A 15,732-nucleotide genomic window follows, 5' to 3' on the forward strand; every position below is an offset into this window, starting at 1 on the left:
GATTTTCATACAAGACAGCAGCCTCAAAGGTGCTGAGTATGGAACAAAAACCGGGAAAAGGCTTAAAGAAAAACCGGCCTGTTCCAGAGAAACCCAGCTCACTGCCTAGGGGATCTCTGGAACTGGGGCTAACAGCCAAGTGGGGGGACTATACAGCCAGCGAATCCCTCGCGGAGTCAAGATGTAGAAAACACCTGCAGGCCAAGCCTTGCAGAAACGAGCGCGCCTCTCGATAGTCGCCTTGGAGCCTGGAGTCCCATGCTCCCAGGTGACCATAGAGTGTAAATGATATCCTACCATATGGCAACTAGGATAGCCGCAGGTGGAACCGGGTGCTCACCCATCACAAGACTGCAGCGAGCCACCCAAATGTTCCAAGCCGTGATGCTGGCTACCACCTCCTAGACACTGTCCTCCTTAGGAGGAGGAGAAGCTAGACTGTCAGGGGGGACTGCCTCGTGGAGTGCGATCCTCTGGATGCTCTAACCCTATATGCTGGGGAGATCTCATCAATCTGAAACGCGTGTCCTCCCTCTGTCAACCAAGCCACCATCCCCCAGGTGTAGTCTCTATGAAGACTTTGCATACGTGGCATGATCTTGAGGGCTCCCATCCAGATCCTCGCTGCGCTACGATAGCTCCACGCGCAATGCGGGATAGTCTCCAGGGCACCATTGGAGCAACAATGGCACTACCCATCCACTTGCATCTGCTCCAACCACGGTCCGATGGGCAAGCCTCCGTGGGCGGCCAACTAGAAGAAGTAAGAGATCTTCCTCGGCCGCAAGCTGGACCACAACCGTGTCCAGAACCTGGATCGCACATCTCGGGGCACTCTCTAGGTCACCCAATGTCTCTCCCTCGAAGGGGTCCACCTCAACGAGTCCATCTGAAGCCTCTTGCCAATCCGTGTGGTGTAGAAAAAGAAGGGCACCTCATCCACCTACTCAGCTAGGCCGCCCTTGGAGGGCCAGAACCACTCTCCCGGATCCCACTGGACCTCCCTCAGGGGTCTACCCTCCCACAGCCAAAGGCACCATCTAGAGGCATCCTGCTCTGAAATACTGGGAGGGTCAATGTGCCACTCCTTTCCCAAACAGCCCACCACTCTGATCATCTGCCAGTGTATCCCATCAAGACTCCCATCCATCTCGTATCAGTGAGTGCCTGAAGTAGGCCTCCAGGTCCTACACGGAAGAAGCCGGGGTGCGTGCTGCCACGCTGCATCAACATCCTCAAGGGAACACCAGTACGGGAAAACTGCCCCAACCATCTGATGTCTCTCCAAACGTGAAGTCCTTCCCACCAGGACTCCGGAATGGCTAAGTCAATCTCGCCCATCCACTGCCCTGCCCCTCGCAGATGCGCTAGGGCATCAAGCCTCGCCTCTGTCTCCATAGGTAGTCTGCTCCAATGGCCAAAGGACCCTGCTGGACCACTGTCCCACTGTGCCCAACCAATGTGAGTCCGTTGTCTGAGCATACGGCCCTCTTGATCTCTGATCTCTGGGTCCCACATAAGGAGCTGGCGCTCAAACCCCTCTCTGCATCTGGGCGAAGCACGGATGAGACCCCCTGCCAGTCTCTGCCATATCTTGTGAAGACTCCTCATCAGGGGGGAGCCCTTTCCCGTAAGGGGGGCCTCTGAGAAGATCCATCGATGTGAAGGTTGCCAATGTTCCCTAGTGCGTGGGGTGTTTCTTAGAAGCCCTCGCTGTAAGACAGCTTCCAAGGCTCTGCCCCTGGGGTGAGGCCACAAACCACCAACTTCCCCAAAAGGACCCTGCTCTTCATCTCCGGATCAATGACACCCAAGCCTCCCAGTGCCTGCGGCATGATCACTGTCTACCAAGCTACTCGGGCCCTAGTGTTCCTCGTGCCATCTGAACCTGCCCAAAGGAAGTTCCGTACCAACCGTCAGAGCTGCCTAATGCATCTCTGTGAAAGCACCAACAGGAGGCGATATACCAGGCCGTGGCAAGAAGGAACTGGTTTGCCACTAACGCGCAACCTGCTAAGGAGAGTTTGGCCGAGCTGTAATAGAGAAGCTTGCGCCGAACACTCTCAAGGATAGAGGCAATCTCCTACTCTGCTGTAATGTCAATACCCACCTGGCATCCGAGGTATCTCGCTGTCCGGCCCCGCGGTATCCATTTGAAGCCAAAGTCATTTCCCCACTCCCGAATCTCTTATGTCTCCTCAAAGCCTGTGAAGAAACCTATGGATTTCATCCAGTTGATCCGTGCCCCCGAGGCCTCACAATAAATAGCTAGGGCGCCCTTGACTCTCTCCAGACTTGTGGTGCCCTCACCATACAAGGTCGTGTCATCTGCAAACTCTGAGTCAAGTAGCTCCTCCTCCTGTCTGATTGGGAGCTTCAGCCCTGTGAGACCCGCCACCTGTGATCTCAAATAGTAGCCCAAAGCCTCCGCCACAAACAAGAAGAGGAAGGGAGCAAGTGGGCAGCCCTGGCGGACTGAGCGAGAGAGGAAAGGCCTCGCCTGTGTGTCCTCCGATAAGCATCTGGCTAGAGCTCCCTGTATATAGCGCTGAAACTCCTCTGACCCATCTTTCTGAGAAACCCAATCTCCTCATAGTGCCCTCCAAGAAAGACCACTCCACCCTGTCGTAGGCCTTCTCAAAGTCCAAGAGAAGCACGGCCAACGGCTGTGACTCCTAGACCAATCCACTGCCTCCCAGAACGTGAAGATGTTGTCCAGGATGCTACGCTCCTGGACAAACCCAGTCTGTGTGTCATGGATGATGTCGGTAAGGTGGGGCCATAACCGCAAACTCAAGACCTTGGCGAGGATCTTGTATGTAGTATCAAGCACAGTGATTGGCCTCCACTGTCGGATGTTTGACCTATCTCCCCCTTTCGGGATCAAACAAATCCACCCCCTGCTTAAAGATTGAGGGAGAAGGCCTGTGTCAAAAATCTCCTGGCAAGCTAGACAGAAAGGGGTGGAGATAATCTCCCAAAAGTTCCGGAAGAAGGTCGGAGTCAAGCCATCCTCACCCGGGCACTTTTGGGTCGGGAGAGCCTTGAGGGCTTCCTAGAGCTCCTCATCTGTGAAAGGCTCCTTAAGTCTGTTGCATAAGTCCTGCGAGACTACTAGCAGAACGTGATCCCAAACTAGCTCTCGGGCCACAAGACCAGCTGGGGTCATCCTCTCCGTCTGAAAGAGCTGGATGTAGAAACCCATGGTCATGTCCAGAATCTTCTGCAAGTCAGTGTGCACGATGTCCTGCGAGTCTCGGAGACACTGTAACTGTGTGCTTGCCCCGATCGGGGCCCAGTGGTCTGAAAGAACTGCTTTGTCATCTTGTCCCCTACTACTGCACCCATCGGGCCTGGAAGGAATGATAGGAAAACTCAGCCCGCCGCACCTCTGTGTCCTAGAGCTCCACACAAGCGCTCTCGAATCTGCCACTAAGCCACTGAGACGTTGGGCCCTGCTCCCTGAGCCTCTCGATGGATGCGAGGTTTCTCCTCAAAGCCCGCTCTCGCTCCTAAAGGGTGCTCCTCCACCGAAGGGCGTGAGCCTGCAGCTCCTCACTGCTCCTCTGAATCGCATCGGACACCCACGTAGCCCAGCCCTCACAGGGTGCCATCTCTAACTGTTCCCAAATCCCTGCCATGACCTGCTGAATCTCCTTGTCCTGCAGGAGGTCCTCTGGAATGCGGACCCCCTTCTGGGAGAGACCTCAGCGGGACTAATCCAAGTGAAGTACCACTAAAGAGTGGTCTGACATCGTGGTACCTACCAGAATCCCGATAGATCCGTCTCTGTGTAGTGCCCAGTCCCAACATAGAAACAGTCTAGTCTCTCTAGTAATCCATCATGTCTCCTCTGTCAGAAGGAGAAGAGAAGGCTGCTAGGTGTCCTGCTGAAATCTGGCTCTCTCCACCAGTCTCTGCCACTGACTATGAAAATGAACTGCTCCCAGGTGCTATGCTCTGCTGCTGGCATCTCAAAAAAAGAGGCTCCGCCCTGCTTGTCTTCCCCAAACTCCAGGTTGTTGAAGTCACCTCCAACACTCTAGGAGTCTACATCCAGAAGACACTCTGACAGCCTCCTCCAAAAGGTCGGGCAATGATGTCTGCACGCTTGGGCCTACACATTCAGGATCCCGATCCTGGACTCTCCCGTCCGAACTCCCATCCAAACTGCCCGTCTCGAGCTCGCCTTGGACGTAGACCTCTGGGGCCAAAGTCTATGAGACTGAGATGTAGACCCCTCCACTCTGTCCTACCGTAGGGGACCACTCCTCTTGACCTCTCCTTGGGAGAAGGTGATGGCATCGTCTGATGTTTGAAGCTAAAAACATGTGTTCCTGAATCATAAGGATGTCCACTGCCCATCCTACCACTGTCCTCTACAACTCCTGCCGGAGTATCAGGTACTGCGGCTGGCTACGAACATGGTTGTGGAGCCCGTGTATGTTCCAACTCACTATGGTCCAGCTCATGAGGATGGGAGAGTCGGGAACAAGGCTCTCCTGTGAGTGGGTGCCCGTCCCAGAAAGATTGCTTTGTGTGATTTTGCCGGGGGTTTAGAGGGCGAGTAGTCATTATCTATGCATTGCCGTACTAGTGTGGATACCGGCCTCAATACCGATCTTCCGTGCCCACCTTCCGTGCCCACTTCATCATGAAGGAGGCTTCCACCCCGAACAGCTCCGCACACTTCTAGAGGGACCAAAGGTGTGCCTACTCCACCTTTGCCTCCAGCAGCAATTTGATAACTCTTGTCGCCAAACCACACACCGGCTCCTCATGCGTGAAGCTCAACTGAAAGTTCACCTCCGCACCATGGGCGTACCAAAGGTCTAGTCCATGTGACCCCATCCACTCATCCATCATGAGTGTAATCTGATTCCCCAAAATAGCATCGAACAACTCCGGGGACCATTTCTCCACCCCTATGGAGGCAAACGAAAATCTCCAAACGGGGTGTGTCGGAGATCCCACTGCACTGATCAAACCCCCCTTTCGGGGCTGAAGGACCATGAGCGTTACCTCCAAAGGTAGAGGATAAGAGTCCGGAACCTCCAAGTAGTTCCAGGGTCCTAACTTCTAGAAGTACTGCGGTAAGGGATGCCCAGGCTGGTTAAGGGCCGCTAATTGGGAAGATGAGCCTTGTCCCTCAGGATCCCTCCCTGAACAGACCTGCTGTTGTGATGAGGAGGCAGAAGGGGGCGTCATCGTTCTCTTGCCAGCTGGTAGGGATGTCGAAGCGGAAGGAAGAACCTGCTGCTGAAATGGAGAGGGGGACAACAGGAGAGGGAGCAGTGGGGACGCGGGGGATAGAGGGAGGGGGGCGGGTGGTGAGGGTGACTATAGGAGGAGGGACTGAGGCGGGGGGAACCTTGGAGGGGGAGGGGGAAGTGAAGAAGAAGAGGGGAAAGGGTTTGGGGGGGGAGGGCGAGGAGGGGGAGGAGGAGGCACAAGGACCACAAGGCCCCCTTGTTGGTTAGGCTCATCGGGGCTCTGGATCGGCTCCTCCGCGGCCCCATTGGGCTAGCGTCTGCAGCTTCCGCCATCACCACATCTGGAGTTCTTGGGGCTCGCTGTTGCTGCAAGGGTGGAATTGGAGGTTGAACCTCCGAAGCTGGAGGACCGTCTGGATGGGTGGTGGCCCCTGCCACTGGAGGAGGTGGCTCCTGTTGTTCCTCCTTCGGGACCTCTCGGTCAATCCTGTCCCTCACTCTGCGATTGGCCCTCTGCCTGCGGCACTTGTGGACCTGCTTGCTTGGGTTCTTTTTCTTTTTAAATTGGGTCCAGTCCCCTTCTGAGGGGGTAACCCAAGGGGTTTGAGACTCCTGCTGCTCCTACCTGAGAGGACGTTGTGCCCGAGCCTGCTGACTCTTGTGTACTTTGCGGAGGGAGGGAGGGGGCGCACGAGGGAGGCCACGAGGGCAATCTCTGGCGAGGCGACCCATCGGTCTGCACCAAAGACACTGGTCAAAAACCCAGAAATCTTCACCCTCTAGCGAAGTGTGCCCCCTTCAAAGGTCTCGAGAAGGATCAACTCTGGGAGGGACTCTATGCTCTCAACCACCAGTCTGATCCTGGGGACTACATCATCTGCTAAAACTGAGGCGGCCGACTCTGGTGGGGACTCGAACACTATGCCAAATGCCCAACCAATGGAAGGGAGGATGGCTCGATACTCCTTGGGGAGCCCTGGAAAGCGAAGTGTAACAAGGAAACGTGGAACATGGTGTGTCTTATCCATGTCCTCCACTGTAAACCCATGATACCAAGGAAAGAGGTAAACAAGATGTGGGCTGAGGAGGATGGGGCTCTGCTCCACAAGTGTCGAGGCAGTGTCGGGGGAGCTCAGTTGGATGAGGAAAACGCCTCGTCCATAGATGGTGACCTCCCAGATGTGGTCTCCTTTTAATGCCAAGCTCGCCTGGATCCACTCTCGCACCCGTCTCCGTGTAGGTGTGAGGCCCACAATTATGCCTACAAGCACCTTGTCCTGGAGAGATTGAACTGCCTGTTGTACCTGTTGCTTGTTAGCTAGGGAAAGAAGAACCTTAACGGCCATGGGATTCGAGGGTGCTGCCATAGAGCCCCTCTGGCCAGACCACCACCAAGGTTTTCTTTCGCCTTAACAAGCGCAAATGCTCCCGCTGCAAGGAGGAAGAAGGAAAGGGAGAAAAACGTCAGAGGGGGAGGCGGAGACGAGGCGGCGTGAGGGGGGGTTAAGGACGGAAGAGGAAGGAGGGAGGCAAGGAGGGCGGAAGGCAAAGAAGGAGGGGGGGGGCGAGAGGTGAGGAGGGAGAGAAGGCGAAGGCAAGAGACGAAGAGGAGGCGGAGAAGGCGGAGGGGGGAGGAGGTAGGGGCGGCAAGAGGCACAGGAGGCGACGAGGGGAGGTGGTAGAGGCGGGGGGAGGCGGAGAAGGCGGCGGGGGGAGGAGGTAGAGGCAGTGGAAGGAGGCGGGGAGGCACAGCGGGGGAGGCCGAAGAAGCAGCGGGGAGGGGGAGGAGGAGGGGGAGCGGGGAAGCAGAGAGGGGAGGCGGGAGGGGGCAGCGTGGGGAGACGAGGCGGGGGGAGGCGGGGAAGGTCGGCGAGGGGAGACGGGGAGGGGGGAGCGGAGAGGTAGCGGAGGAGGTAGAGGGAAGAGGCGGAGAGGGGGAGCGGGAAGGAGTCGTTGTCGGGAGGGGGGCAGCAGGAGCAGCCTGGTTCAGCTCGACCGACAGCTTCGTTAGCCAGTGTTTTAAAATCCCTTGTAGGACAATGTTCTAAGAGAGTTAATGGCTTGCATGTATGTACCAAAAAGGGAATAGACAATCATCTTGCAGCTAATGAATCACGCGAATGAATCACGCGCTGTACTATTGGGAATTACATTATCACAATTGTCTATTTGCTTCACAGGTCCAACCTATTATACTAGGTACAGAACTTATGGCCAGATACCTTTCTCTTCCCAAACAGAAGAACCTTCTATTGGAAAACTTCATGAAATAATACAGATCAGCAATCCATAAGATGCTTGACCAATCACAAAGGGGGGAGATGGCTGCTATGCAACCTGCTTCTCAGTAGAGAGTTCCCGAAACTGGTGCCAATAGTCTTGTAACGACTTCATGCTGCACTTGCTACTCAAGCCAGTACTGCTCCTAGGGAATTCATGCTGACGTATCCAGCTGAAGTCATCTACCAATGCGTGCAGTGTAAGAAGAAGAGCGCCTCTGCACCTACTATGAATTTCCTAACCTAGATGATGAGAACCACTCACCTAGATCCCATAGCACCTTATGCAAGGGTCTACCCTCCCATAATCAGAGATGCATAGTAGTCACCATTCAGAACATAGGTTTCATGACTGATGTGTATCTCATTCCTTCTTGGTTCCTCTAATTAGAAACAAGCCACACATTTTATGTACGTCTTATTCGCATCAATCCCCTTACCGCTTTCTTTTATTTTAACAAACACACCAAGCATAAATGAACCCATTAAAACATATTTTTCCACAATTTGTTCTTATCCCCCTAGCATGCCATTTTCACCACTAGGATCCAAAGCCCCATCCTAGGACTCTTCTAGACTCATAGTTCTATAGGCCTTCCAACTAGCCTATAGACCATCTAGGTCACCCGTTTTGCTAGTTGTATCAAGTTTCAACTCGTCTCCCTCAGCCCACACCCTATCCATTCTACGCTCTGTCCCAATAACAACTAGGCTGTATGCATAGTGTGCATAGTTTTGTCCCTTACAAGTACTCAAATGAGGTATGTTTGGTTTCCCCTATTTCAAGGTGTATTCTTGTGGGACTCTAAAGCCCCTTGACCCCCAAGGGTTCCACACTTATGAATGTGTAGATTGTTAATACCCAGCTAGAATCTTGCAAGGAAAAATAATAATGACATTTAGTAATGATAGTCTATTGTATGTATGTATGTGTAAGGTGAAACTGCTTTGAGGTTATTTTAAGGTCTTCACAATTTTATAGAGCATATTTCAGATGGTTTTCTGAATAGCAGTAACAATAATTGAGCTAACCAGAAAAAACAGTTACCTTTGTTTGGGGGGAAAATGAATAAGAAAGCTTAGACACTCTCAAGAAGATGTCGGTGCAAATATAGCTAATCTGCGAAAGCCGTTCTTCCTAGAGACAATGTAGGTGTGCACAAAGGGAGCACCATTGGCCTTAAAACCCAAAAGCTTTCTCCCTCTCAGTTGCCAATGGACCTGATTCCTTAGACAGTATACAAAGGCCACCACACATTGCATATCTATCTTTTTTTCCATGGGTTCAGATATAGTATTTGTATTTGTCTTGGGTGTGGATGCCCACATAGAGGCTCCACCCATTTAGAAATTTCCTCATTGTATCTGGTTTTTTTAGTCTCATAGATCCTTCGGTCTTTCAAAGACTTAAATAAACTTTCTTTCTGTTCTCCCTCACAAAGTTTAACCTACTCATGAACAAGAATTGTATACTATAATCCATGCTTGGAATACATTTACACATTATCTTTATGGTTCATAATTTTATGTGGATGTTGATCATGATACTTTAAAATATTTCTGTAAGTGAACACAGTTGCAAGGTTGCCAAGCTAGATGTCATGGTATTTGAGAGTGCCTTAATGACACATGTAACAAGAAATCAAGTAGACTGGTATGTGTAGAGCCTTTGTCCTAAACCTATTATGATTGGATAGGGATACCATGGATGGTAGTTTGCTTTTACAAATGGTAAGGTCATAGAGCTTTTAAAAAATGGCAAGGTCTTGGCTGTAGTTCGAATGAGCTTCGAGATATGATCATTTGAATGCTGATAGCCAACGTGTCGGACACCTAGCTAAGAAGACATGTGTGTCCATAAACATGTTTCTTCAGGTTAAAGATGAGAAATTATATTGATGAATATGTGAAACATCATTTTTCGTATCTCATAAAGCATAGTGGGTGTAGCCACCTAGCCTTTGACACATTGCTACCAAGGAACCCCATTCCCTTCAAATGGAACTTGAGAATGCATTCCGCTCGTGAAGACCACAAGAAAGGAACAACTAGTGAATAACTAGACAACCTGTAGTTTCCCTATATACAGTCTTTGGAGTCCTTTACCCTATCTTTGGAGCATTTGCCAGCATTTGCAATGTTGTCTTTAGCATTTTAAATCTTGATAATTTATCTATGAATTCCTAACGTGCCATGTGGATTATAAAGTGTCATAATTTGTAAAACAAAGGTGACTCTTAGGTTGTCATTATTCTAAAAAGTAGCACTATGTAATTGTATGTGTTTCTTTCAATTGATATATATGTATTAGATTAAGATGATGATGTGGCAATTTGCTCTTGTTCTCAATTTCTTTGTGTTCCTCTTCCAATTCTAAGAGGGCCTAACTTTTGCTCTGCAGTTTCCATTGGCGTTCTTGTTTTAAGTAACTATTCTTCTATAGCCTTTGAAAAAACCATCAAGTAGATGGGAGAGCAGGTCTAATAGGTTTTTTATTGTAAAGAGAGCTTGATTGAGTATGCTTGTACTTTCTAAGTTAGGAATGTAATTTTGCCCCTTTGTAGGAAGCGATACATAAGTGTAATGGGTCCTTTTAGCTTTTTATGTTTTAAATGAGAGAGAGAGAGAGAGAGAGAATTCCAGTTTTTTGGAAGATTTTGTTTCTTGAGGTTAAACCTTCTCTTTTTCCTTCTCTGATTTTTTTCCTTGCCCAAGAGACTCCGCGGGTCTTTAGAAATCTAGTATATCTACTTATACTTGGGCACTGATGACAACATAAGTGTTGCTTTGCTTGCTAAGTATGTCTTCCGTGCTCCTCTTTAACCGCTCCATGTACCCTTCTGCATTGCTCGTTGGTCGCAATCTAGCTCCTCTAAGCAACACAACAGTCTCCTGTAACATATCTTATCTCATCTCTTTACATCTAACAAAGTCTGTTTTTGTCGGAGACAGTCTAGATTGGCTGTCCGTTTCTTCAGAGATTACGAAAATGATTGTGCACCCCGCTGCTACTACTACAACAAAACTCTCCCCTTTGGGGTTGCAATTTAGTGACAGTATCGAACTCGTTGCATCGACGAAACCTGTTAGCCAAAGGAAGCTGGCCTTCAATTCTACCGGAGTATGTTCAATTCAAAGATGTAAACATCAAATACTCAATCCAAATTGTAAGACAAGTGCGATCGCAACAAGTCAAACGGACAATTATAGTGGTTGTGGCTTCAGACCTTTCACTATAGTTGTGGCTTCGGACCTTTCTGTGCTTTTGGGTAGGGGTGATTAAGAGGAATTAGCGTTCACTGATCCATAGCAATAGCCATGCACCCTTTGATTAGGGGGAGATCGACAAGAAGTCACAAGGAGGTGTTGTGTGGTAGGGAGTGCTTTTTAATTCCTCCCTACCACACAACACCTCCTTGTGACTTCTTGTCGATCTCCCCCTAATCAAAGGGTGCATGGCTATTGCTATGGATCAGTGAACGCTAATTCCTCTTAGTCACCCCTACCCAAAAGCATATGCCTATCGTCCCACTTTGATCGCCAAATGTTAAGTGTCAAATATTGCTAACAAGTTCATGGACAAACATTGCAAAGGTACAAAAAGAGACAATAAATTGAAGCCTAGAAAAGGCTAAACCACAAACGAGACGTCTTCTTCCATGACTAGATCCTTATATTATTTCCCCTCCAAAACAATGTAGAGGGTCCTGCCCTTTATGCATTTCCATTCTACCATTCACGCCTTGAATCAGTCCATCAACTCTCGTCTACATGTGCGTAGATCTAAGCACTGTAAGAGGTTCTAATATCTGTAAAAGGTATCAAAATGGATTTGAATAATCTAAAGAGCCAAACATTAGCCTGTTTCTGTGATCAATTGGATCTAAAAGATAGATTGTAGGATATTCAAGGCCTCCGACAGGCTCCTAAATTAGATTGGCATGACATTTATTCAGACAAATTTGTAAACAGAAACTAATTCAGAAACTGAAGAGTCATATCTGTTTGGCCCTTCATTTTGGTTACTCTCATGACCCTTGACCTTGGGAACTCTAAGGCAGTCATGCCTCATCAAGACCCCAAGCCAGCCCTACATAAGACTCTAAGAGCAGCAAGCCCTTCTGTGTTCCCCTGGTTTCCTCTACTTCTGCACTTCCACCATCATCACATATTCCTACAGATCTTTAAGCCTTTGCTAATATCTGCACATCAATTCCAGCTTTCACCTTTATGCTATCCTCACAATAGTCCATGGATGCAGATTTTTTCTCTGTACAAACTGAAGCTTTCTCTCTCTTTGATACTTTCTCTCTCTCTTTAATACTGCAACTTCCTTGCACTTTCTATCATTTCTCTGCATAAATCAGGTCTCGTACCTCAAGAAAGCTGTGTACATCGTGGTACGGCAATGGGTACTTATCAGGGTAAAATCATCTTCCATTGCTGACTTCGAGACGACTTTGCTATAGCACACAGCATACAGCAAGCCGAAGCAATTCTCCAACTTTATCACAGCAAGCTGAAGTGATCTTGCAAATTCATCAGTTGAAGCAATTCATCACAGCAAGCTGAAGCATTTTTGGATTATTACCGCAGAGAGTCAAAGGAGCATAATGTTTAATTCACACTATTTTCCACTAAGCTGATAAAGAGCTAAGCACCATCATATTTTGTATCCCAATAAAGCACCTTTGGATGGAAGGCTGTCTGTCGGAGACCCTTATTGTTATGTCAGCTCCACTCCTTGTTTCCCCTTATTGTTCCTCTCAAAAGCCTAATGTTTACTTGGGTTGTCTTAGATACACTCACTGGAAACTCCCTTACACTCAAACTTCATTGATATTCCCCAATGCACTTATCCTCGCTGCAGCATACTTGTCTCAGTGTTTGTTTACAGAATATCACATTATGCTCTGCCTATAATTTATGCAGGCCCTTCATGCTTAGGGGCACCAAACAATCTGCTTATCTTGGAATTTATAGGCATGATGAGAAGAATAGTTATAGCCTTTTCTTTGAAAGACTTTGCAGGAATCTCAAATTAAGCCACACTAATAGTATATATACAGATGAATCTAGCTGATAGGGCAACACAGCACTTAAGGTAGAAAGATTTTATTGCAATATCAGCAAGCCGCGACATGGACAAAAACTTCACAAGGTGAAATTTACATGTTCCGCTAATATGGCAGAAGCATACATCTTAATGAATCCCGGAACATGCCCAAACTCATCCTTTAAAAACACAACACATAGTGCAGTTTCAATCTCATGATAGTCATAAGGTTGAAAACCATAATCTCCATCAGGTATAGCAGGGACTAGCTACTAAGACATCCCCACTGACGTCATCAGTACCCAACAGTATAGCATGATAAGACCTGGAGAACTGATACCAATTGGACATATTCTCCTGAGAAATCAAGCAATTTTGATCAAGTAAGACATTGGCCTTATCAGAGACTTTTAGTTGATAGCCTACATTATGGAAATCTCAAGATAAATCAACTAATAATTTAACAATTATGAGCACATTGCACTAATACGTGCTACATTCCCTGAGTTTTATCTAATATTCTCATGTAAAAAATAGCAGATTCATGTAGCTGTATGATAAATAGCACAAGACATGTGAATGCCCGTTTCCAGCCTTGACAAAAGTACTCCAGTCTTATCATGGTTTGAAGGTTTTAAAACACAAGAGGACAAAGTAATACCAAAAGTGGAGCTCATGATGAGCTATACAGTAAAATAAAAACTAATGTTCATTAGACTCACCACTTTTTGCTGCTTTCTGAGGATATGGCATGGCTGACTTCCGCTTCGGCCGTGGAGGAGGGACATGCTCTCCAGTGCCATTTTTTTGAACTTTCAAAAAATATTTTTGTGCGTGACTACGGATCTGTGGCATTCAAATCTTTCCATTAGCTATGTCTGTATGCTATGCAAAATCTGAGGCTTTGAAGTTGAACATATGACATGCACACACAGAAAGGCTGAAAATATGCAGGCATGCTCTATTTTTGCAATAATGTTTGTAGTCCTTTTCCATGGCCATGCACATGTTTGAACAAGGCATATAAATGTCCTGAACAAGATGATTGTCTATGGTAAGGCTATGTTTATCCTGCTGTTACAGACTATATTGCACATAAAGCAGTTTACTGCAGGTCACTCCTCCATTAACCCCAGAGAAATCAAAAGCACTTGCTAAAAGAAAAATTATGAAGTTCAATGCACCTCACAGCATAGAATTGATGTGCAGTCACCAGGTTCTATGAGTGACTAACATCACACTGGTTTTTAACAAGGCCACTGATATCTATCAACTTATTAATGAGAAAACATCCTCCCATGCAGCAGGTTTTGAACCAAAAAGACCACCAAATGCATAACATCCAGTTACATTTCCATATTATTTTTCCAATATTTTCAACATTTGGCATATTCAAGATGCTTTTTTGCAGGTGTTATTACGTACCAAGCAAAACTTTTCCATAACTTATGGTGACAGTCACCAGTTTCTTCAGAGAATCCTCGGTATTTAGTGTCCACATCAAATGACATTGATGTTCATTGTGAGTTAGACTAGAGCATTTTTTCCCTCCCCTCCCTTCCCCTCCCCTCCCCTCCCTCCGTTGCCAAAACTCCTCCCTCCCTCGACCCCCCGCCCTCCCCTCCTCCCCTCCCCAAAGGACTAGAGCACGGGCTTGGGAGTTGTATAGAGACTCAAATCATTGGTCCTACAAAGACCATGCCAGATCAACCTCCACAAAGACCAAATCACCAGTTATATAGAGACTCAAATCATTGGTCCTACAAAGACCATGCCAGATCACCCTCCACATATTAATTACTATATCAACTTGAATATGAGGTAGATAGGGTTTGGCGGTTCCTATGCCCTCATTCTTCAATAACATAAGGGCTGAGCCTTGTCAATGTTGGGGAGATGCAAAGTGAAAGATCATAGTGGTGGGGAGAGAAGCAAGCTAACACTAGGAATGGGAAGGAATGATAACAAGCATAATGGAAATGAAATGGAAAGAAAGTGAAAGCAATAGACAAGTACTCACATGATACCAAAGAGCTTGATGTTGACTGATGTGATAGACAATAGACAAGTACAACACTATATAGTGTGCCACTACACTCTAGAAAGTCACAATGTCTATGGGATATCTCCCAATATGACACGTGGCATGTCTAGGACTCACTAGACTATAAAACCACACCTAGAACACTCATTTTAGACTCACTTTGGCTTCATATTCCAACACAAAGTCTACGAGGCAAACGTAATTCCATAAATACATCATGAGTTTTAGTGAACATGGTCTGCGAGACATTTGACTGGATGCAATCTGTATCATAATTACACTCTAGGCAGCGGTCCAAAGCATGAGCACATAGTAGAACTCATTTAGGCAAGTTTTGAGTCGATTCTAAGTTCTTTAGCTCAAGTTGGACCCTTTTTTACTCCCTGAATGAAATTGATTAGATGATAGAGGGGTCATGGGCTAAAATTTTAATAGGCCTAGTTAGTTTAAGATTAGTTGGTCTCATTTAATCTGCTTCAATCACATGCTTTACCAAGCACAGTATGGCTTAGATTAGCTAGTTTTTCTGCTCTTCTACATTTTTGCTTTAAGTTAATCCTGCACGTCACCCTACACATACCTGACTCTCTACAGGGTCACCCTACAAATCCTTGACTATCTACTTTTTTGCTTTAAGTTAACCCTGCAGGTCAGCCTACAAATACTTGACTCTCCACTCTTTTTCTTTAAGTTAATCCTGCAGGTCAACCTACAAATATTTGACTCTCTCCTCTAACCCATCACCTCCCAACTTCTGGGATATTCTCCACTAACTCGCTTCCTCTCCTCGATGCACATGACTCAAGCCACATCTTCTGGCTGAATCTTGCTTTTTGCCATATCTACTTGTTCAGAGCTCCATTTTCAGTACTGTCTGACTTTGCCTCAAGCTCACTGCCCACTGGCATCTTGCACTTGATTGTTTACTCCCCTTGTAACAAAACTCTAGCATTCCCAGCTAACCGCGGTCACCCTACAAATACTTGACTCTCTCCTCTAACCCATCACCTTCTAGGTTCTCGGATCTTCTCTATTAGATGACTTTCTCTTCTTGGTGCACGCGACTCGACCCACATCTTCTGGCTGAATCTTGTCTTTTGCCATACTACTTGTTTAGAGGTCCATTTTTCTGTACTATCT

The 15,732-nt window shown here is 47.5% G+C and overlaps 1 protein-coding gene across 1 annotated transcript in view; it reads right to left on the minus strand.

Moving 5' to 3' along the window:
- The window catches only part of LOC147890896 (protein REVEILLE 8-like), a 40,308-nt gene that overhangs the window by 1,734 nt on the left and 22,842 nt on the right, over positions 1–15,732 (minus strand). Inside the window, exon 3 of the mRNA XM_087389838.1 lies at positions 13,271–13,394. Coding sequence (XP_087245964.1) covers positions 13,271–13,394 — 124 coding nt within the window. The remainder of the gene's footprint in view (positions 1–13,270; positions 13,395–15,732) is intronic.

This window comes from Dipteris shenzhenensis, chromosome 18 (genome assembly GCF_047967505.1).
Source record: "Dipteris shenzhenensis isolate YYH24624 ecotype China chromosome 18, Dip_SZ_1.0, whole genome shotgun sequence".
Taxonomy (NCBI): Eukaryota; Viridiplantae; Streptophyta; class Polypodiopsida; order Gleicheniales; family Dipteridaceae; genus Dipteris; species Dipteris shenzhenensis.